The sequence below is a fragment of the Epinephelus lanceolatus genome, chromosome 16 (genome assembly GCF_041903045.1).
Source record: "Epinephelus lanceolatus isolate andai-2023 chromosome 16, ASM4190304v1, whole genome shotgun sequence".
NCBI lineage: Eukaryota > Metazoa > Chordata > Actinopteri > Perciformes > Serranidae > Epinephelus > Epinephelus lanceolatus.
The window spans coordinates 17,263,879-17,288,901 of NC_135749.1; the positions used below are offsets into that span (position 1 = coordinate 17,263,879).

Sequence of the window (25,023 nt, forward strand, 5' to 3'; positions counted from 1 at the left end):
CCTTACCATTTTTGCAGCAGTTTGGAAACTAACAGCTGCAGGACGTTGTGTCATCAGAGCACCCACATGGACGCTGCGAAACTCATGTTTGTCCCGTTACTTTTACCTCGGGCCTGAGCTCGATGTCGACGCCAACAGACCAGAGTGTTTCCCCTCTCTTCAGCCATACTGGATGAGCTGAAGTTCTGCAGATGACAACTGAATTTTCGTTTCCTGTGTGGAGAGAGATCACGTTCGTTTGACTCTCCGAGGTTGAGACTTGTAAACATGGAGTTAATCGACTTGGGATGCCAGGTACGTGTTTATGACTTAAGTTCACTTAACTTAAGTTTTGTTTTCCTGCTGCAGAAACTAGAAGGAAGTAACGTTGATTTATTGGCAATAGTCAGACTAGGCAGATCCGATATGTTCCTGTGTGTGTTTGTTTATGTAGCCTGTCTATGTATGCTTTCATTGTCAGCCTTCTGTGATTAATGGCTTTAACTCTGATACCTACACAGTTTCACATAGCTGTGAGATCAGAGAATCAACGTGGAAAAGAGACAAAGAAACCAACCGAGAAATACTCAGCCAGACATGTTGATAACTTCTTGGTTATGCAGTCACAATGTAGGGTTTGCTGCAGTTTTGATGGTTGTAAAAATAATCATAAGTGTAGATTTTTGGGGGATGCTGGGGACACACACCTCAATATTTAGAGCATGTGCATTATAAAGATTAAAGTAGGAGAGGACTTAGATTTTGATGAAAGTAAAGATATTTTGACCATGACTTGATGCAGATAAGATTCCTAAGAATGCAGGGAAATAACTCCCACCCCCGTTTCAGTCAGGTAACATGTGACATATAGGGTTTTACATCTTGTGCTATTTGAATATTAGCAGCAACATGTTATTGAGTTGTTGCTACAAATGCGCTTTACATGAAACAATCATTTAGATTGTTCTGATACAGGGGCGTTAGTAGGATTTGATAACATAGGAGGCTTGGCCCGGACCTCTGTAGGGGGGTGCAGGGGATACTCCTCCAGGAATTTTTAGGTATTTTTGGGGCTTTATTGCCTTTATCTGTAAGGACAGCTATAGTGTGAATGTGGGAGAGAGGGGGAATGACGTGCAGCAAAGGAACGACGGTTAGTATTTACCCCACAGCCGCTGCGGCAAGGTCCCAGCCTTTGTACATGGGACCCCTGCTATACCAGATGAAGTAGTGGGTACTCTAGGATTTTTATTTTATGAACAAGCTCTATTTTGATGCTTTTGTATAGGGCTGCCCCCTAATAGTTGACCAAACGTTAGTCGACCAGAAGGACATTAGTCATCAAGATTTCACTGGTCACTTAGTTGCGGAAAACCCCCCCAAAACAAACGTGAAACTCTGTTAGGAGCTGCGCCTTGTCAAAATAAATCAAAACCTATATGACTGGACCATGTGGAAATTTAATTTGAAAGGAAGGAAGATTTAATCATTAATCAGTGAAGTTGATTAAGGTTGAAGTTCATATAATAATGTTTTTATGTATCCATGTATGACACTTTTACACAAGTTTTGTATTCATATATTGAAAACACACACACATACCATACCATGTACTGCCTGGAAGTGTAATAATAGACACACACACACTCTCTAAGGTTTTGTATTGCATGAAGGCACAAGGGACCTTATAGAAATAGTCCCCAAGTTCCATATGTTTTTAAAAAATAGTGTGAACCCGAGTTCGAACCTAATGGTGGGAGAGTTTGGGGATTTCCAGGCCGGGGGAAAAAAGATTACACCATTAAGACATGCCTGGGCATGTTTGGGCATGTCTGAACAAAGGCAAAAAGGCCTGCCACCAGTAGGTTTGGGCCCTGGTAGGAAGGGCTAAAAGGAAAAGGGTGGAGATTCTCTCGAATCTTCACCAGCATAAAAGGGAGAGCTCAGAAAGTGAGTCTTCAGTCTTACTCCGGAGCCTGACTCATGAGTTGTATGTGTTGAAGCTTGTGAACACATTAAACTCGATTGTGCCGGATTCAATTGGTCTCCAGTGTTTCTCTGAGTACCAGCCAATCGAACCTAAGATACTAAATTCGCCAGAAGTGCTAGGCTTACTGATGAACGGACAAGTTAGGCTAATTTTAGTTGGCCCAAGGCCAAGCTAAATGTGTCAAGGCACCATTTTAGGTAATAGTATACATGCCACCATCCTATAAGCTGTGTCTCACTCTGTTCACACTTATTTCATAGCTTCTGCATGTAGGCATGTTGATCGGAGCTCGTAATTAAACGTGCATTAAGAAAGAAATCCATGATTGGCCTCATCCTTGAATTCTCCAGATCATCACAGAAACACCTGCTCTCACAAACCAATCACAGCCAACAGATATCTTTCCCTTCTTCTGTAAATATTCATTCTGATAAATACAGAAAAGTTGATGTTAGTGCAGGGCTACCCAGAGCTTTTGCTTAGCAACCTCAGACCCAACCTGCTGCCTCGCTTTTGAAAGCTGGCACAGCAAAGGCACAAGAGAAGCACCCAGCGCCGGACCTTGTGATTTCCAGACGTTTAAAGACGCAGCATGTGTATGGCCCCTAATCTACAGGGCTGGTACCTGTGGTTATTCCACAGGCTAGTTAATAACATGTCGGGCAGGAAATCCAAACTCATTTTGAGAAGGTGAAGGACGAACCCAAGGTGATAGGTAAACTCTTAGCACAATCATTACTGCTTTGCCGACAGCATCATTAACAGGCGGCTCGCTCAGTGTGTGACGTGCACTTGTAGATAAAATATATAGGCCTATATTAATGAAGGTTCATTAGTACGGTTTTGTATTTCTCTGTAATGTAGCACAGTGTTAACAATGTTACTGATACTATTCTTTCTCAGATCTTGAACTCAAACCATTGTGTTGCCCCGCCCAAAGTGTATACTAATACACTATTATATTATGTTACTTATTTTAATAATTAAATTAATATCGTAGACATGCGGGTGACTAGTCGACTAATGGCCTTAAATGACGACTGTTGGTTGACTAGAAAAATTCTCAGTCGGGGGCAGCCCTACTTTTTTAATCCACACACCTGATGTTGTGTAAAACTTATCTACATACTGTTATTTATACCAAGGCACTCACCCACATATTTGGTCATGTATTGAATATATGTCACGTCAGATCTGGTAACATTATAAGGTATACTGTGATTGAATATTTTTTAAAAATGAGTAGGATTAGGCCCGAACATATTGGAAGGACAAGTTAGACCATGACTGTGCATGTCCAGATGGCCCAAAGCATTACACCATTATGAAGTCATATCCAGACATGCCCGGGCATTACACCATTATGTTCTGACTTATTGTCTAGAAGTGGAATAATAGTTAAATGTATGTATTTATGTCACCAGTGGTGGAATGTAACTAAGTATATTATTTAAGTACAAGTACAAACAGAATGACAAATTATTAGATTCAGGGCTTTTCACCACCAGGTGCCAGACTGTAAAACACATGCATCCAAGAGACACAGTGCTGAAAAAACTCAAATATAACCCATCAAAACACCAAAGCAGAGTGAGTCTGGGGTTGGCTTTTACTTTTATTTTCGCTGGCAAACAGTAACCGGCAATCCTGCATAGTATATCTTATAAAATACTGTATAATGTAGTAATAAAATGTTATTGCGTGTAGCTTATTTTCCTCACATTGTGCAGCACTATGCAGTGTATCCATCAACCACGTATAAGATAGGGATGGATTATGAAAGCCGTACATTATTTATGTTCATGTACAGTACAGGCCAAAAGTTTGGACACACCTTCTCATTCAATGCGTTTTCTTTATTTTCATGACTATTTACATTGTAGATTCTCACTGAAGGCATCAAAACTATGAATGAACACATGTGGAGTTATGTACTTAACAAAAAAAGGTGAAATAACTGAAAACATGTTTTATATTCTAGTTTCTTCAAAATAGCCACCCTTTGCTCTGATTACTGCTTTGCACACTCTTGGCATTCTCTCCATGAGCTTCAAGAGGTAGTCACCTGAAATGGTTTCCACTTCACAGGTGTGCCTTATCAGGGTTAATTAGTGGAATTTCTTGCTTTATCAGTGGGGTTGGGACCATCAGTTGTGCTGTGCAGAAGTCAGGTTAATACACAGCCGACAGCCCTATTGGACAACTGTTAAAATTCATATTATGGCAAGAACCAATCAGCTAACTAAAGAAAAATGAGTGGCCATCATTACTTTAAGAAATAAAGGTCAGTCAGTCCGGAAAATTGCAAAAACTTTAAATGTGTCCCCAAGTGGAGTCGCAAAAACCATCAAGCGCTACAACGAAACTGGCACACATGAGGACCGACCCAGGAAAGGAAGACCAAGAGTCACCTCTGCTTCTGAGGATAAGTTCATCCGAGTCACCAGCCTCAGAAATCGCAAGTTAACAGCAGCTCAGATCAGAGACCAGATGAATGCCACACAGAGTTCTAGCAGCAGACCCATCTCTAGAACAACTGTTAAGAGGAGACTGCGCGAATCAGGCCTTCATGGTCAAATAGCTGCTAGGAAACCACTGCTAAGGAGAGGCAACAAGCAGAAGAGATTTGTTTGGGCCAAGAAACACAAGGAATGGACATTAGACCAGTGGAAATCTGTGCTTTGGTCTGATGAGTCCAAATTTGAGATCTTTGGTTCCAACCGCCGTGTCTTTGTGAGACGCAGAAAAGGTGAACGGATGGATTCCACATGCCTGGTTCCCACTGTGAAGCATGGAGGAGGAGGTGTGATGGTTTGGGGGTGTTTTGCTGGTGACACTGTTGGGGATTTATTCAAAATTGAAGGCACACTGAACCAGCATGGCTACCACAGCATCCTGCAGCGACATGCCATCCCATCCGGTTGGCGTTTAGTTGGACCATCATTTATTTTTCAACAGGACAATGAGCCCAAACACACCTCCAGGCTGTGTAAGGGCTATTTGACCAAGAAGGAGAGTGATGGAGTGCTGCGGCAGATGACCTGGCCTCCACAGTCACCGGACCTGAACCCAATCGAGATGGTTTGGGGTGAGCTGGACCGCAGAGTGAAGGCAAAGGGGCCAACAAGTGCTAAACACCTCTGGGAACTCCTTCAAGACTGTTGGAAAACCATTTCAGGTGACTACCTCTTGAAGCTCATGGAGAGAATGCCAAGAGTGTGCAAAGCAGTAATCAGAGCAAAGGGTGGCTATTTTGAAGAAACTAGAATATAAAACATGTTTTCAGTTATTTCACCTTTTTTTGTTAAGTACATAACTCCACATGTGTTCATTCATAGTTCTGATGCCTTCAGTGAGAATCTACAATGTAAATAGTCATGAAAATAAAGAAAACGCATTGAATGAGAAGGTGTGTCCAAACTTTTGGCCTGTACTGTATGTGCTGTCTCAGGTACGGCTGCCATGGGAGACGTGAGAGCAGCACTCAAGTCTCAAACAGTTGCAAGAGTTTAAACAAAATGCAGCCTTCAGTGTACAATATGAATTCAATGTGATTGCATATATTCAATTATATGAATACAGTCATAATGTGGTTTCTCATATGTGATTATACCGTCAATATACAATCCAGCAGCAGTTGATGATAGGATTTTACTACATGAGCACAAAGTTGCTAGCTGAGGACGATATCAATATTTTTGCAGGTACTGGGTGATTGAAAGGGAGACTCTTTTATTTGGACCCAGTGAAGTGGAAATTAATAGAATTCATTGTTTGCTCTGAGTGGAAAATGTAGATACTAGATGCTCTTCTTCTAGTTTTCTCCAGCTGAGCAGGAACATAACTATTGTCCCTTTGTGCATGGCTACTAACAACAAAGTGTCTTAGCGAGGTGTCAAGAGTAACAACCTTTAGCATTCAGAAAAACTTCAAAGCTCAAGCTTCATGTAGTCTTTTGTTTTGAGCACGGTGAGACGGCCACAGCCTTGTATGTGAAGTACTTCACACATGCGTGAAATACTTTGCATTCACTTTGTTTCCTTATTTATATGGTCTTGCTTTCTTTCTTTTAATTTGTCACCTTTCTGTATGTAAATCTGAATGTTGTTGGAATCAGCAGCTTGTTTGAAACAAACACAGGATCAGCATCTGTGCTCAAGATCAAAGTCCAAGACACAAGTAGCCTCCCCTCTGATGAGTTTCAGCTCCTTTTATCAGTCTGGCAACGTACTGTGTGAAAAGGGAGCGTTATCTTCTTCCAACAGAATAACGTTGGAGGTATCATCCAGTCAAGGCACCATGACCCAGCTTTGAAACCTGAGCAAATTAAACATACCATCTGCACAGCAGGACACAGCCAGAGGGTAGCGAGGAAGTGTGTTACATACACAGCAAAGCCTTTAAACTTTTAGCCAGTGAGGGTGAATACTCCAGCAGGGGGGGCTGAGCATTGGCATTAGCTGACCTGAGCATGAGGCTGCAGGTGTTTAGAGGGAAATGCACTTGTAAATGTAGAAATAATATCTGAGTGATCAATGACAGCACAATGTGTATCAAGTAAAAATATTCTCTAGGGCACCAGAGGCCCTTGAGAACATGTTTATCTCAGTATTAAAGCTGTGGTAGGCAGTTGTTTGGAGAAGGGGAAAAAAACAACATCAATAAGAGGTTGTGCGCTCACAGTAACCACTGAAAAGATGGTTACTCTTTGGTTACTCTTTCATGTGCCTTCATGGAAGCCTAAGGTTGGGAGAGCAGCAGCAAAGGCCCCTCGGGTACAGAACAGAGCAAGCATCAGTGACAATCAGAAATGACAATGATAAGTTGGATACAGCGGAAAATAAAAAGGAGGACCTAGGGTGGGGTCAATTTGCAAAGAGGCTTGCAGAGGAAACAGCGATGGTAGGCAGGCTAAAGCAGTTTAAATAGGGCGTCTGAAGTGGCTCAGATCGGGGCCTGGAGGCTCCTGACCCTGTCCACAACGTTGCTTCTCAGTTGTCTTCCGATGTTGGTCTGATACCTTGGAGTCAGCTAAATAATACTCAAAGAAACACTGGAGACAGGCAGAGTCCGATGCAATCGAGTTTAATGTGTCCACAAGCTTCAACACATACAACTCATCGAGTCAAGCCCCGGAGTTAGACTGAAGTTTCACTGTTCTGTACTCTTCCTTTTATGCTGGTGGAGAATCTCCACCCTCTTTCTTTTAGCCCTTCCTACCCAGGCCCAAACCTATTGGTAGCAGGTCTTCTTGCCTTTGTCTAGACATGTCCGAACATGCCCAGGCATGTCTTAATGGTGTAATCTTTTCCCCCTGGCCTGGAAATTCTCAACCTTTCCTACCGTTAGATCCGGGTCTGGGTTCACGTTATTTTTAAAAAACACATTGAACTTGGGGACTATCATTTCTTTAATGTCCCCTGTGCCTTCATGAAATACAATCTTTTAATGTGCTTTTAATGTGCATCAGGTAATACAAGTGGTTAAGTGCGTGTGTGTCATGCAATACAATCTCTAAATGTGCCTCAGATAATACAAGTATTTGAGTGTGTGTGTGTTTGTCATTATGCTGAACATGATACAATACCAGCTCCTGACTCCGTATTGTGAATACTTTGACATGAATAACAGTGCCTTAACACATATAAATGCATTTTCACTCATAAAACATGATAACATACTGATTATGTAGCTTTTGTTTCTTAATCAACTTATGCAGTGCAACACTTTTACTTGCTTAGGGATTAACTCTTTACACTACACGCCCTGGCTGAGATTTGCCATTTGGTTGCGTAGAAAGGAATCATATGATTTATCAGCAATCAGTTGAATGGGCTGTTTGAGATCCGCTGATGTAGCTGGAATGTGAGCTGGGGTTGACACCGTGGTCTGTCTGATCTAACACTATGCTCAATTGCAGGAAACGTATAGATATCATTGTTGTAGCTCCCATACCATTTAAGACCCCTATCTCCACTTTGTAAAACAAGCTAGCTTACTAGCGTCCCAGACAATTCTTACCAGAAACGTTCATCTTCCTGGCGATCTCCCGCCAGCCAGATGCCAACTTATTTAGGTTTTTGTAGTGAAATAAGGAAAAACCCTGGAGGTAATTCTTGATTTAAACCTTGTGAATCAGCTGTTTGTTGTCCATGTAGGCACTGGGAACAGGTTCACAGTATTGCCAGTCTTCCTTTTTTTAGGTTGCTTTGTTTAGTGTAGGCAGTTGTTGCCAATGCTGGAATAGTAACTTTTTTCCTCAGGATTCTCCGCTTTTGAATGAGGCTCAATTCAGTCACTGAAGGGATGTTCACACGCATCTGACTTTGTAAAACTGCCAATAGGAACGCTTGCTCTATGAAATGACCTGTGATTGGAAAGTTCTGTCACAGCTTACATTTTCCTAAGTCTGAAAACTGAGCCAAGAGGAGGTGCAGAAGTTTAATTTTCTCTTAGACAGCTTGAATGACAATATGCTGATGTTTATTGTGGGATTTTTTTCCCCAGTAACGCCAAAACAAAGCTGCCAATCCCAGCTCTGTAACAAGAGCCATTATTGGACAGCCATGAACTTTGGTATTGTAAACTTAGGTGCGAAAAAAAACAAAGATTTGTAAAAGTAGTTTTACAGATCTATAAATTATTTGATGTTGATCTTGTTCATAATTTAAGGGCAGAATAATGGAATGTAATTATCTTTCATTGTATTTTCCTTAAAAGGGGTACTCCAGCAATTTAGTGTTGCACTTCCATAAAGTTGGGAGACTCACAGGAGACCGATTAAACCAATAGTATGAATCAGAGCAGCATCGCGCCTATTGTAGGCCAAGCTCCAAAAACGTTGGATCCTACAATTCCCATAATGCTACTCCATGGCCTACAGAGTTGGGTATTAATTAAATTGAAAGCGCTCCATAGAAGACTGTTCTCACAACATTGGTGGAGTGCCCCTTTTTAATGACTTTTTAATGATTTTTTTTGCAGCATTATGTGAAGCTAATTTTTTTATAAGTTGCAATGTGTTTGGTTTATATTTTACCCTGGCACCATCCTGTCCCATCAAGAGCATCCACACTTCCTGTACTACTGCGTAGTAGAGCAGCAAGTCCCCTACCAACAGGAAGGTTCTATAACACCAGTCACCAATATCAGCCCACCCACCATGACGGACATCTGAACTGAAAGATAACAGAGGAGAACCGCCAACATCATGAAAACAACCCACCCAGCTCACAGACTATTTGTTTGAATCCCATCAAAGAGCATCCATGTTCAGATGACCAGACACAAGAACAGTTACTACCCCAAGCTGTCAGCTCCACCCTGGCCTCCATGATGTCTCCCTACAGCAGTGTCTTTAACACTATTGTTGATTGCTGGTTCACTTTATGGACAGTTCACTGCTTTTTTTAATACCATGTCAACCATCTCTGTTTTTGATATTGTTTTTTGTACATAAATTGTTTCTGTACTAGACACTGTTAAGTTTCCTTTGCACAGGTATGTCTCAAAGCTCGTCTCCAGGGACCAACCATGACGTGAGACTACTAAAGACCACCTCAGACACAAGTAGCCTCTCTCTACTGTTTGCCAGGAACGCAAAGCCAGACTAGGATTCTAATTTTACAGTTAAACAGTACACTAAAATATGAGTAATTTGAGTCGTGAAAACGGCAATGCACAATCAGTCACGGTTTGCAGTTCACAAGCCATGATTGACATGATGGACAGCTGTGTTAGAGACTCCTCGGCTCTGATTGGTTGCTTTTGTTCACATGTGGAAAGGCCAAAGCAGTAGAATAGGCAGAGGAGTCTGTTCTTTTTTCCTGCAGATTATCCGTGTCATTTACTGCTGTGTGAATGACAAGTTACCAACTACAGCTTTAATGTTGATGACAACAAATGGAACCTTATGTTGTTTCATGTGCAGATGTGGAAATGTAAATATGATGGCTTCACATGTAGGACAGTGTGCTTGACAGAGATGATGTGATTGGTTCAGTCATGGCTTCAGAAAAGGAAGAAATGCATTGATTGGTTTGAAAACTAAAGACAGAAAGCGAAATAAGCAGTTCATGAAAGCCATGATGGAATTATATGAGTAAGTGAAGAATGCCTTATAAGCTTCCCATCTGCATGGCACTCTGGATAAAAACTTGTTTTACGCCAGTTGGATTGACCAGTTTCTAGGTGACTTCTCTTCTTGGCTGTCACTGCTCTCTATCGCAAAGTAACTGAAAATGCAACGTTACTTGAGGTGACTGAAATCGGTGCCTGGAATTGGGCCTGACGGCTCCCGACCTCGTCCTCCTTCTTTCTTCTAAAATGTCTTTTGCTGTCAATTCAGTATCTTAGGTTCGGCTGGCAGATACTTAGAAAAACACTGGAGATAGGCAGAATCTGGTGCAATCGAGTTTATTGTGTTCACAGGCAACAACACAGACAAACTCACGAGTCAGCCTCCGGAGGACGACTGAAAAACTGCTCTCAGCGCTCTGGCTTATATGCTGGTGGAGGTCGAGGAGATCTCCACCCATTTCAGTAGTCCTTCCCATTTCGACTCGTTTTTACTGGTAGCAGACTTTTGCCTTTATTCCTGCTCAAGCTGGAATCTGCCACCAGTATTTCCGGGGTCGCTCTCGCTCTATTTTTTAAAAACCCATGTGATCTGTGGGGACTCACATGCTACAGTTCCTCGTGCTCTTATTTTTAGAAAAACATGTGATCCCTGGTGACTCACATGCTACAGTTCCAAATGGCAATCTTGGGGCTGAAAGTAAAGCCAAGCGGAAGTGCCAAAAACCGCAGTACCTCAATTGGCAACTTGAGGCTGGCTCCAAAAGTGAGTAAATCCCCATTCATGTTAAACTGCCCTACTTAACAGCAGAAATAAACATGTTTACAGCCAGTCCATAGAAGCAGCCGTCTGTCAGTAGCAGGTCCTGCAGAGCTGAGAAGAACATAGCGGCCGCCCAAACTGCCTGGCTGATTGGCGACAGATATTTACTGAATAAAAAAATTTATGCCAGTGCCACAGGAAAAAATTATTAGTGTTTTTATTTATTGATTGATTCATTGATTTTTCTCCCTGGCCCTCCGTAGCAAGCTAGCAGACAGACTGGGTGCTGATCACATACACAGCAGGCGGTGTCTGGTTACCTTGACCTAAACCCTTCAGCGAAGCAGAAATTGAAAACGTTGAGCTGCTGTTAAAGTTCTGTTGAGTGACACTCAAAAAATGTTGAGTGCCCTACCATAATCAGGCTTTAGTCTTATTGTAGAAAGAATGGCACAACTATATGAAGGGGGAGGTGACTTCTGTCTCTGCTCAAGGACGATCTCTGGTCTGTGTTAGGTTGTTCATTGACTCCTGTTTAAGCTTTTGAACTCAGTGGATGTGACTCCCAGTGTTCAGACGGGGGATGTTGCCACACAGCTATTTTCTCCAGCCCATACAAGGTTGAAAATGCTATCCTGCGTTTTTTAGGAGATGCAGGGTCGATCAGATTGCCAAATCAAAATAAGAATCCAGGATAATCAACTTGCCCTCCATGTCAGTTTCTCTCTCTCAATGCTATGATGTACCTACTGTTCCATTGGACCTTGGGTATCCTACACAAAATCTTAAATAAAAGTATAATGTAAGGCTATTGGTTATACTGGTAGGGGTGTAAGGACTTGAAAAGCATTTGTGGAAAAGTCTTGGCTACTGTAAAGAGAATGTCTCTCATTACCAGCTACAATATGTCATGACAGCTGCTATTGTTTTCACTTAATGAGTCTGTGTTTGTGTGTGTTATCATTTTGAGATAAGATTCAGGTGACATCATCTGTAGTGGGAACTACCACAAAAGCCACTTCGAGTATTTTTTGCCAGGTGTTTGTGTGTCTGTCTGTAGACAGATTTTGTCAACGCAACGGTGTCACAGCCCTGCAAGATGCAGTCATGAAACCTAATGGGTGTGTAGTTGAGATCAAAATGAGTTAGAAGAAAGGTGTGATCTGAGCAAGGGTGATGGAAGTTGGGGGATAGGAAGTAGGGAAGGGGTCATTGCCCCACCTCCCAGTTTACATCCTTGGCCCAGATTCGTTCTAAGTCGCAGAACTCTGCAGCTGGAGCAATTCAATCACAAGATGGTCTCTGGTATGATTTCATGTTGCTGATGCACATTATTGTTTGTGTTCTTCTTGTAGGTCTGCCTCACTAAGTATAGCAGAGTGTTCAATTTGAAGAATCATATGTACTCGACAGATCATCGACAGGTGGGCACTTAACCTCGTTATTCTAAGAGTGTTTTTGGAGTTGGCAGAAACCCCATTCAGCGACCAAAATTAACACAAGGATTTTGATGATGAAGAAATTTTCTTGTTGGCAACCATAAATCCCTCAACTGGTGATGGCATACACCGTTCAGCCAAAACATTAAAACCAGTGACAGGTGAAGTGAATAACATTGAACACCTTGTTCTAATGCAGTGTTCTACTGGGAAACCTTTGGTCTTGGCATTCATGTGAATGACACCTGACACGCTCCACCCATCCAAACGCTGTTGTAAACCAAGTACCCCCCCTCATGGCAGCAGCACTCCCCCATTGGCCATTGCACCATGCCACACTACAAAAACTATTTAGAAATGGCCTGTGGAGAGTGTCAAAAAGCTCAAGTTGTCAACCTGGCTTCCAAATTTCCCAGATCCCAATCTCCTCAAGGATTCGTGGGACGAGCCAGTACCCCAGATGTTTCCCTAATCCAAGTTGTTATTAACTTCACCTGTAAGAGGTTTTAAAGTTGTGGCTGATCAGTGTATGCACAGGCACAAGAGACTCACCATGTTATATTAACAATAGTGCGATGAACACTTAAATAGCCTCGACCTTTTTAAATAAATGTATAGCTTTAGACATGGGCAGGTAGACAAAGGGTTCAAAGTCTCAAAGCTATGAGATAGGGATCAATATTTGTAGGCCTCTCATATGAAACACAACAGACAAATACTGAAGTTAGCACAACAAACAGACAGGCGAGTCAGTTACTGTGATGAACTCAACATAATGCGCCGGAGCTGTAAGACCCACCTGTGGGCCCCCAGTGTGCCAGCCAACTACAACACAATTGGAGATAGACTTGTGTATTTTATCTGCAGTTTGCTCCGTAACATGTGCATCACTGGTGCCCCCCTCCCATCTCACTCACCAGTGACCTTTTTTGGCCATCCTCTTGTTAAGTGGCTCCAACCTGTCTTGACAGAACATTTTATTTCTAAAAGTAATATTATTAATGTTATGCGTTACTGCCAAACACTGGCATTAATTTATTACCTTTGCATGTTTCCTCTGCTTTGAACCAACAGAAAATGGCAGACATCTTCACTAAAGGTAATGCTCCCCCAAAGGTACATTTATTTCATGATTCCTGCTGAAGAGTTTATGTCCAGTTTATTAATCAGTGTTTTCCTTTCTTACTTGTTTACTTTAGAAACATTCAAGACACGCGGTAAGCCTGCTTCTCCTCCCCTCTGTTTGTTTAGTCCTTATTAACAAAGCTCCTGTTTACATCCAGTGTGATTTTAGTCCCAATACTGATGTTGTTTACTGTTGTTTGCGCAAAGGCGGTGTTGAGGTGTTGGAGAGGAGGTGCCTGGTGAGCAAGGCACCAAACCCCCCAACCGCTCGGGGTGTATATATATATATATATATATATATATATATATATATATATATATACAGTACAGGCCAAAAGTTTGGACACACCTTCTCATTCAATGCGTTTTCTTTATTTTCATGACTATTTACATTGTAGATTCTCACTGAAGGCATCAAAACTATGAATGAACACATGTGGAGTTATGTACTTAACAAAAAAAGGTGAAATAACTGAAAACATGTTTTATATTCTAGTTTCTTCAAAATAGCCACCCTTTGCTCTGATTACTGCTTTGCACACTCTTGGCATTCTCTCCATGAGCTTCAAGAGGTAGTCACCTGAAATGGTTTTCCAACAGTCTTGAAGGAGTTCCCAGAGGTGTTTAGCACTTGTTGGCCCCTTTGCCTTCACTCTGCGGTCCAGCTCACCCCAAACCATCTCGATTGGGTTCAGGTCCGGTGACTGTGGAGGCCAGGTCATCTGCCGCAGCACTCCATCACTCTCCTTCTTGGTCAAATAGCCCTTACACAGCCTGGAGGTGTGTTTGGGCTCATTGTCCTGTTGAAAAATAAATGATGGTCCAACTAAACGCCAACCGGATGGGATGGCATGTCGCTGCAGGATGCTGTGGTAGCCATGCTGGTTCAGTGTGCCTTCAATTTTGAATAAATCCCCAACAGTGTCACCAGCAAAACACCCCCACACCATCACACCTCCTCCTCCATGCTTCACAGTGGGAACCAGGCATGTGGAATCCATCCGTTCACCTTTTCTGCGTCTCACAAAGACACGGCGGTTGGAACCAAAGATCTCAAATTTGGACTCATCAGACCAAAGCACAGATTTCCACTGGTCTAATGTCCATTCCTTGTGTTTCTTGGCCCAAACAAATCTCTTCTGCTTGTTGCCTCTCCTTAGCAGTGGTTTCCTAGCAGCTATTTGACCATGAAGGCCTGATTCGCGCAGTCTCCTCTTAACAGTTGTTCTAGAGATGGGTCTGCTGCTAGAACTCTGTGTGGCATTCATCTGGTCTCTGATCTGAGCTGCTGTTAACTTGCGATTTCTGAGGCTGGTGACTCGGATGAACTTATTCTCAGAAGCAGAGGTGACTCTTGGTCTTCCTTTCCTGGGTCGGTCCTCATGTGTGCCAGTTTCGTTGTAGCGCTTGATGGTTTTTGCGACTCCACTTGGGGACACATTTAAAGTTTTTGCAATTTTCCGGACTGACTGACCTTCATTTCTTAAAGTAATGATGGCCACTCGTTTTTCTTTAGTTAGCTGATTGGTTCTTGCCATAATATGAATTTTAACAGTTGTCCAATAGGGCTGTCGGCTGTGTATTAACCTGACTTCTGCACAGCACAACTGATGGTCCCAACCCCACTGATAAAGCAAGAAATTCCACTAATTAACCCTGATAAGGCACACCTGTGAAGTGGAAACCATTTCAGGTGACTACCTCTTGAAGCTCATGGAGAGAATGCCAAGAGTGTGCAAAGCAGTAATCAGAGCAAAGGGTGGCTATTTTGAAGAAACTAGAATATAAAACATGTTTTCAGTTATTTCACCTTTTTTTGTTAAGTACATAACTCCACATGTGTTCATTCATAGTTTTGATGCCTTCAGTGAGAATCTACAATGTAAATAGTCATGAAAATAAAGAAAACACATTGAATGAGAAGGTGTGTCCAAACTTTTGGCCTGTACTGTATATAAGATTAAAAATTAAATTAAAAATTAAAATGCCATGTACAAAGAGGCTACTAGAGAAGATAAATAAGAACCTCAAGTGGGCCAGCATGAAGATCAAGCCTAGTAACGTAGAGGGAAGTTAAGTGATAGGAAGTTTGTCATAGATGATGAGGAAATCCCAACAATTAGGGAAAAGTCAGTAAAGAGCTTAGGTAGGTTGTACAATGTAGAGTTAAATGATGAGGAACAGGTGGTGAAATTTAGAAAAGATGTGGCGGAAGGATTGGATAGAATAGATAAATCAGAACTTCCAGGAAATTTGAAGTTGTGGTGTCTGTCATTTGGGCTATATCCTAGGTTAATGTGGCCATTGTCAGTTTATGAAATTCCAATATCCGTTGTGGAGAGAATTGAAAGGTCGGTTAGCTCCTATATTAGGACGTGGTTGGGCGCTCCTAGGTGCCTAAGTAGTGTTGCATTGTATGGAAAAGGGATACTTCAGCTGCCAGTATCTAGTTTAACAGAGGAATTTAAATGTACCAATGTCAGGACTGAGGTCTTGTTATCTGGGAGTAAGGACATGGTAGTTAGGAGTGTGGTTCCAAATCCAACCAAGGGGAGGAAGTGGAACCCAAGATCGGCAGTTCAGGAGGCAGAGGCAGCTCTTAGGTATGCAGAGATTGTAGGTAATGTTCAGTTTGGCAGGGGAGGCCTGGGGCTTGGCTCAGGCAAACCGGTATGGAATAAAGCAGGTCTCAAAGACAAAAGAAAGCTGGTTATGGAACAGATACGTAGACAGGAGGGGCCAGCAGGGGGAACTACTAAGCAGGGTACATAATTCCTTGAGATCAGGTGGAGAGATCCACCAGTCAGTCCTCTCAGGAGAAAATCCAGGAAGAGGAAGGTTATTTAAGTGTGGGAGTGGCCTATTTGAATCCCTTTTGTTTGAGACCATGCTGCAAGGTGAGTGTGTTTGCTGATCATGTGAGTTTACTAATCTCCTTTAACTTTAGCTTATATTGGAGTTATGCTATGTAGCGTGTGAAATAGAGTATGGTGAATGTGCTAGTAAAAGTAGTATCGGCACTGCCGCTACCTGGAGCTCGCATGTACGGAGCCTGGGTTTGTTGAAGGTGGCACCGCTGTTTGGGCTGAGAAAGACATGTGTAAGTAAGGCAAAGGAGATTGTTGGGTTGGTGTGGGGAGCAGTGAGACCTGGCATTAGGGGAGTGTCTTTGGGACACCACAGATCACTGTATAGCCTCCTGGAGGTGTTGTGGGACCAACTAGATGAAACACCGGTGAAAGGAGGTTCCCACCCGATGACCCCAGAGACATGTTAGTTATCACTGCTCACTGGTCTGTATAGTTAAGCCTTGCCATAATAGGTTATCATAGGGCTTAGGACATTATTCACTGAGTGCTGATCCTTTCTCTAGAGCACAAACGTCTTGTGTTTATTTGAATATCAGCCAAAAAGCAAACGAACAAGCAACACCCATTGCTAGTGGGTGTACATACTGGTATGGAATACAGCAGGCATTGGAGCTTCAGCGAGAAAGGAAGTTATGACATTTCCTATACAGCTTGTGCAGTCTTTGTAATTATGTATTTTCACAGTCTTATACTTAAAACTGTGACTTTATTGACTTGCAAAATTATCTTTTAAATTGACAGACAATATGTGCATTCATGACATAATTCAAACGGGATCCAAAAAATATTTGTCCCTTTCCAGTGTTTCCACTTGTACCAGTTTTTTCTTTCTTTCATCTTCAAGTGTAGCCATTTGGAAAAGGGTTGAACCTTTTAGATGCAGTCAGACAACTCGGTGTATAAGTTTGTTTGTTGTTGCATACAGAGACCTTTAGCCTATTAAGCATGAAATGGTTCAAACAGATAATGCACAACACAGATTTGAATTTCACTGTCGTATTACCTATTTATTTAAAGTTTAAGGTTGAAGTATAATTATATTTTCTTCTGTTGTTGTCTTTCCTCTACAGGCTTCTTTCCACAAATTAGCTTGATCAATCCACAAGCCAGGCGTCACATCAAACAACCCATCGTAGGTTAGTAGTCTTTGAAATGGTTTGTAGTTCCTTCTCTTTGATGCATATCAGCAGAAGACAAACCACTCCTGGCCTTTACTATAGCAGAGTCACAATGATTGATGAGAAAAAGTGCATATGATTGGCATGGCAGTATGTCGGTGAAGATTCTCAGTCATCCAGGTCATGGTAATCATAAGTGCTATATCGTAGGCAACTGGACTTTCATTCAAGAAGCTTCTTCAGTTCTAAATAACTGCTGCTGAGTTGCAGGCTTTAAACTCTGTGTGGGTGTGAACCCTTACAGAGTCGTTGGGGTCACATGTGAGTCATTAACCCACCTAGCCATCATGTGTGTTGTTAGGGTCAGATGGGTTCAGGTGTGAATGGGTGTGAAGTCGTCTGGGGAGGGATCTCAAGACTGCGTTATAGGTGGGTGATAAGTGGTGTCGTAGGCCACCTCCTCTGTTTAACGATGGTTGTTCCAGTTTGACATAGATGGCTTCTTTCACACCTCTATCAACACCATCTTTCTTCTCTGGCCAAGATGTGCACATTGCTGTCCATGAAAGAATGTCCCTTCTCCTTTAGATATAAGTGGACAACTGAGTCTTGTGCTGTGCCATGCATTTGTGGAGTGATGTATAATGTACAAATCTCTGCATTCCTGACTACACTGAATGCACAGATTTAGTCATTAATTGAAGAAGCTTCTTGGATGAGAGGCGAAGCATCTTCAAGAAATGCAAGCAAGTCCAGTTGCCTATGATATAACACTTGTGATTACATGACAGTAATGTTTCTGTTCAATCAATTTTTGTCTGAACCTTGAGTTCTATATTCATGCAGCAGCATAATACACAGTATACACTTGTGAGACACTGTATAGTACTGCTGAAGATGTAAATGATTCCATATGTTTTAAGTAACTATTCAATGTGCTTTTTTCCAGGCTTGTCTCTGATGACTTTGTGTTTCAGTGTAGACACAGAGACATATTTTTACCTTTGCCATGTCTGTGAGGAAAAGCGCCCGGCAGACAGGATTGTAACCCACCTCTCTTCTATTGACCATTTCAGGAACTACTTTGTAAGTGCTGAACATCATGAAAATGAACTGCTGTTTAAAATTTGGAAGCACAATTTCATTTGTATTTTGTATTTCAGAGCTACGTAAACCCCAATGTACTGAGATTCTCCTGGATCCCCTTCATGGATAAGAACATCACTCTGACGCCTGAGGTCTTAAAGGAAGTAAGAGTAAGGGGGCTCGGAAAACTACAGGTTTGTACCTCGTGGCCTGGAATCCTAAATTTGAATGAATAATGCAACAATAAATGTGCAGTGTGTAGGATTTAGGAGGATATATTGGCAAAAATGAAATGTAAGAAGTATGTTTTCTTACTGTATATTGACCTGAAAAAAAGAATCATGTTTTCGTTACCTTAGAACAAGCTGTTTATATCTACATAGGGAGTGGGTCCTCATCCACAGAGTCCACCATGCACCATGTCAGCTCTATGTAGCTTCATAGTTTCTTTACGCTCCTTGTTTTGGTTTCCCAGCCCACAGCTTTACCACTTTTGTTCAGTCCCACCATTGTCATAGTGTCGTTATGTCTACAGCAAGCAGTGTTTCAGTAAAAAAAACTCTTACCTGCTTAGCACAAAACAGCACACAGACAAGTTAGCACTTAGCTGGTGAACATAATGGAGCATTTAGCATCTAAGGACCCTGACACACCAAGGGGACAATCGGCTGTTGGTCAGTGTCAGACTGTTGTTGAACGTCTGTGGCTCCAGTTTTGTAGTCGGCCCTTGTCAGCTTTTTTTTGGCAAATTCAGCATGTTGAATTGTGTCAGAAATGGTGTAGCCCCTTAGTGAGTGAAATCACTGTGATTGACAGTTCAGCTCAGTGCACGATAGGAGAAACAGAACTGAGCAAAGTAAACAAACAGTTAAAGTCAAGAGGGCATGAGATCAAAACGAACATTTTTTTGTCATTGTCATTGCCACCCGCTGGTATAAAGAAGTATTTCCTTTCATGCAGGTGCAGATTGTATGTGTTAGTTGGCTGTTGGCTGTAGTCTTCGTGGTGTGTTCAAGAGCAACTTTTTGGCCAGATATAGGTGACGTGAGGTGACACAACAGTTTGCCTTCGTTGCCACTAGTTTTTTGCCGTTGGTTTGGTGTTTCAGGGCCTTAAAGAGATAGATATTTCCTTCAGTAGTTTATGGAGACCAAAACAGAGTTAAAAGGAATATTGGATTTACTTTCATCAGATGCATGAGGCTTGTGCTGATTGGTGATCAGATTGTGACGAGAAGGATGACACGTAACAGTGTGTGTCAAAATTGGTTTGGTTTGTTTAACACACATTTAAAAGAAAAAAAAAGGTTATCATTGTACATCACCCGCTAGTGATGCTGTGTCGTGTTTTTGTGTTGTGTAGAGTGGAGTTACAGATGACGGTGCGCATCATATCCAGGTCATAACATCGGTAAATTCAAGTAAATTACAGACTTTGCTTAGTCTTTGCGAATGCACCACACAAAATACAGACTGAAGTGTCTAAAGTCGGCGCCTGGAAGTGGGCCTGTAGGCTCCCGACCTTGAACCTCTTGTTTCTCGTCAGTTGTCCTCAGATGTTGATTTGGTATCTTAGGCCCAGCTGGTAAATACTTAAAGAAACACTGGAAACAGGCAAAGTCCGATGCAATCAAGTTTAATGTGTCAACAGGCTCCAACACATACAACTTAGTGAGTCAGACTCCGGAGTGTGACTGAAAAACGCTCTCAGCGTCCTGGCTTATATGCTGGTGGAGATTCAAATGAGTCTTCACCTCTTTTGCTAATCCTTCCCACTCAAGTCCAATTCTATTGGTGGAAAACTTTTCTTTGTGTCCAATTCTGATTGGGCCCGTTTTTAATGGTGTAATGCAGCCTGGAATTTCCCAAATCTTCTACCCTTAGGTCTGGTTTTGCTTTCACTCTATTTTTAAAAAAACGTGAATTTTGGGGACTTTTTATGCAGTCCTTAGTGCTCTCATTCTTATACAAGGTGAACATTTAAAACACAATATGTGAATGTGTGTGTGTATTACAACATTTGAATATGTGTTTTATCATTAAACAAGACATAGTTTGTCATAGGTGTGTTCTCTCAGTAGGTGCATGTAACACGATTACATAGTCTGGTGCTATGAATACTTTGACATATACAACAATGTTTTATCATATTCAGATGCAGATCAAGGAGTTTTATAATGCCTTATACATGAAACATGATTATATGATCTTTTGTGTTTCTTAATCAACTTATGTATCTTAACCTTGTCACTTGATTTGTTGGACACGAACTTTTACACTACAAGACATGGTTGATCATTTCTAAATTACATGATGTCCCCTTGTAATGCTAGTCCTATGTAAAGAAGGCTTTTGGTGGTTAATGCCCTTGAGCAGCTTGTCAAACTTGTGCACTGTTCCATACTGTGTGCGCAACGTCATTGTTGTTTACAAACTTTGAAAGGCTCTATGGTCATGCTTGTCCAGGACGCACTGCAACTGTTCTAGTTCACCACCACATTGTTGTTGGTTCCACAGTGCTTTTATGTACAGACTGTGTTGCAACATTTGTCATTATTGTTGGGATGAAAGCCTTTTTAAATGATAAAGGATGTTACTCATTTTCCCTCCATTTTCTCTTTGCAGGTGTTGGATTTACCTGAAAATCTGTTGAAAAAGCTTGAATCAGAAACCTACTCTGGGGGTATATGAATCTAAGATTTCTCAATGTGATATTTGTTTGAGAGTTGTATTGAAATGTATGCTATTAAAAAATGATCTAATTCCACTCTCCAGTGATGCGCATTCTCAGTGAAAATGACAAGCTTCTCAAGCTACTTGAAGGTATGTGCACATTTTTCTCAAATCCAAAACCTGATGGAAAAATCCTTTTGGCTTTCTGGTTAGAGCAGATTAGATTGGTGGATGAGATGAACAGCTGCTGCAAGGGGAGTGAAAGCAAACTTTAGACACAGCACAATGAATGGTTAAGTTTCACTTTCCTTGCACCTGGCATTCTGCTGGTGTGTGCCCAGAGTACACCCTGCACTCCGCAATAAAAAACCAAATGGTATATATATTCCAGCAGCACTACGTATGAACGGTCCAGCTCCAAAAATATTAAATCAATACATGGCAGCAGATGTTTTAATTGTGGCAGGCAGCCATAAATAAATGAATGTGTGGACAACCCTGCAGGGTGACACTAGCTTCCACGTTGGCCTACAAGTAAATGTCGTCCCTGCAGCACTCTATACGAGAGGTTTACAGGTTCAGTCTTAAACCTCCCAAACTGCTCACAGACTTATCGGGGATGCCCCGTTAACTTCAAATGGTGGTTAGGATTTAAAATGTAGAGGATTATGATTATGATTACGTCAGCTGTCAGTGTTGCCAATCATCGGAAAACAGGCTCGCCATTGAGACTAACATTAGCTAGCACACTAATGTTGACAGATACTAAAACTGACTCACCAACAGTTCTCGCTGAAGAATAGACGCGCCGTGTTGATCACATCCAACATACCATTTTCTCATCCAGACTCATTTAGACTTCTGCTTTTGTTTTTTTCTCATTTCAAAGCATTATTACAGAAAGTAGCCGCAACACGTCAGTCTCTATTTTGTTTACATCTGCTTTATCATGACATCATATGAGGTGATGTATTGCTGCCTCTGGCACGATAATGTCAATAATATCCTGCAGTGTGTGGCATGCCATCATTTTCAAATCTTGCAGTGTGTGCATGTTTGAGATTAGAAAGAAAAACAACTGTGAAGTTTCTCATGTGGGTGATGCAACCTGATTATGATTTGAAAACTCCCGTAATCTGAACTTGGATTTAAAGTACTTGAAATGATCTAAAGCTGTAGAACAGCTACTGATGGACTGTGTGGTGAGATTTTATCTGAATGTTACATTTACTCTTCCTTATCCTTTAGTCCATGCTTTAACACTGCATTTTGTTTTTCTCCAGCTGGCAAGCCAAAGAGGACGATGATACAAACATACCAAAGAGACAGCAACAGGAAGCATCCACTTCTTGGTCAGTAAATGTTTCACAAAATGTAATGAAATATCCTTTAATGGAAGATGATTTCCTTCAGTATGAAGAACAGGAAGGCCATGAAAAACAAGAGGACATAAAGGGGAACATATGTTTTGTCTCCCAACATAAAATCTTGGATTCAATGAATGAATGTACAGATAAATTAAATGCACTCATTCATTCATTTGGAGAAACATTTTTTATGGGATAGCTTGGATTAGATGATGGGAGTCTTGTTGCGACTCAGTGATAATCATGTAATATCAATTAAAAGAGACATTCTTGGGTCACAGGCCTGAGGAGGTGGGAATCATTCAGGTGAAAAGGAGATTCTGTTAAAGGTGTATTAATTCTTGTGTGGACAGATCAGTGTCCAAAGGATTGTATGGGATTGATTGTAAAAGTGCAGACATTATCCTGATATGGGCTTGTGATATGAAACCGTCCAAAGCTCTGTATTAGATAAAATATCAGTTTAGACTGTAGTGCAAAAAGCAATGCCTTAGGGGCCGTACACATGCTGGTTTTTGGTGATTCAATGTAGACACACAGCAGGCATGCTCAAACACCAATGCGCACGCATTCCTGGGTGCCTATTTTTCAAGAAGTGACGGCTGCACCCTGAGATAAACCGAGTTTAACTTTTGGAATGCAGCAGTGCGCACCGCATGTCATGTGACAAGGACATACCAATCACAGCCATTGGATGTCTTCCCTTTTTCCATAAATATCAGTCTGTGATAAATACAGAGAGGAAGTTGACCATTTTAGTGCAGGGCTGCCAGAGCTTTACATCTGTTACTGGACGTGCCTGGAAGATCAGCTCTGCGCTCTGGATGTCAGGTGAATAGGCTATGATATGGTACTTGTTAAGGTTGCTTGGCGACCTCGGACGCAACCTGCCGCTGCACTCTTGAGCGATGGAACAAAAAAGGCACAAGAGCAGCACTTAGCGCCTGACCCGTGTTTTCCAGGCGGTTAAAGATGCTGCATGTGTACGGCCTCTTATATGGTAATCTATGATTGATGAAAAGCAAATGTTGGAATTCTGGCTCCCTACACACCGTAGGAACTGAGAAGTTGTCCATACATGCACAAAGAAAACAAGTCATCCCATTTGGGGTTAGCATACAGACACCACTTATAACCATCTTTAACAAAATTGCATGCATACTTAAGGCCTTTGCACACAAAGTCTGTATTTTTTGTCTGAAATTTTTACATGTTTAAGATAAATACAGTATCAAAAGAATTTCTTCGTAATGACTTTTAAAGCAACAGAGATCAGAGCTGAAGTATCAAAGTTTAACAAAGTTTTATTTTCTTGTACAAGAAGGAGCGTTTCACAGCGCAACACACAAGGTGAGATTACAGAGAAAAAGGCTCCCTGGAGGAGCATTTGCTATCAGCTATTATACAGCACAAGTGGGCATGGAAAGCTCGGATGTTTCAGTTCTCTATCAAGTACACGCTTGTAGATAATGTCACAATCATCTTCAGTCCCTCTGTTGGAACAATACCCTGCCTGTCTGGCCCTCCAAATGGCCTGTCCTTGATTTGTCTCTGAACCGAGCCTCCCTGTCCTCCCTTACAGATACAGAGCTGATGAATCTGCTGACGTTGTGGTGTTTGAGTAAAAAACAGAAACAGTATCCTACTGACTGGTACACAGCGTACATACACAGCGTGATCATAATTTTTATAACATATAGCCTCAAGTTGTGTCAATCACATTTACACATTGATTCCGAAACTTAAGTCTGTCAAAGTGTGGAACAGGTTCGATCTTCTGTATTTTTCCATGTCCCTCACAATCCTTTAGAGAGTTGTTTGACAAAGAACCTGTGAGGAAAATGTGGTGTAACATGCAGGACACAAACATCCGCGACAAGAGAGAGGAATGGTGTATACGGTATCATTTTATTACTCAGATAGCCTACTTCAACATGTCAGGTAGTAGTATTCAGGTGGATGATGACGAGAAGGAGGATGTCATAAAGGATATAGACCACACACAGACAGACAGGTAGGACATCTCAGTCCCTTCAGGTTGCCGTGATGTCAAATTCAAGATGCTGGCAGAGACCTATTTTTTCTTGTATTGCTAATTTTTGCAACAAAAGGACAATGAAACATATGGGAGTCAGTGTGCAACGTTTCTGTGCGTAGCGATGTTTATCGGCTGAAGGTTTGATAGAATGCTTACAAAAAATACAGACTTGGTATGCAAAGGCCTTTGTGCTTGGCCTTCGTCAGTTTCCTTTTTTAACTTCTTCCCCTTTTCTGTCTTCTCTGATCATGGTCTTGTAGGCATGCAGCACCTCGTTGAATGCATTTGTGCCGGGTCGACTGAGAAGAGATACTATCTCTGCACGCTCTGCCACCTAACTTTGGGCACCCACATGATCATCAAACACGTCCTGAGCTTTGACCACATCTATTGTTATTTTGTAAGTAGCTATGATAGTAAAGAAAATGTTGCCACACAATCACAGAGATACAGGGAATATCTACAACACCAGGTTTTACCAAGGATATAGGTCATTCAGA

The 25,023-nt window shown here is 41.7% G+C and overlaps 1 protein-coding gene across 3 annotated transcripts in view; it reads left to right on the forward strand.

Annotated features, from left to right (window-relative positions):
* LOC117263044 (uncharacterized) overlaps positions 1-25,023 on the forward strand; it is a 65,273-nt gene continuing 40,250 nt past the window's right edge. For 2 of the 3 annotated variants that reach the window (XM_078176130.1, XM_078176132.1), the window contains exons 1-11: positions 1-294; positions 12,164-12,232; positions 13,322-13,346; positions 13,447-13,464; positions 17,313-17,378; positions 18,310-18,446; positions 18,524-18,640; positions 21,071-21,128; positions 21,221-21,268; positions 22,402-22,470; positions 24,784-24,923. In XM_078176130.1, the coding sequence (XP_078032256.1) occupies positions 268-294; positions 12,164-12,232; positions 13,322-13,346; positions 13,447-13,464; positions 17,313-17,378; positions 18,310-18,446; positions 18,524-18,640; positions 21,071-21,128; positions 21,221-21,268; positions 22,402-22,470; positions 24,784-24,923 (774 nt within the window). In that variant the 5' untranslated portion in view covers positions 1-267. The remainder of the gene's footprint in view (positions 295-12,163; positions 12,233-13,321; positions 13,347-13,446; positions 13,465-17,312; positions 17,379-18,309; positions 18,447-18,523; positions 18,641-21,070; positions 21,129-21,220; positions 21,269-22,401; positions 22,471-24,783; positions 24,924-25,023) is intronic. The other variant, XM_078176131.1, reaches the window with a different exon arrangement.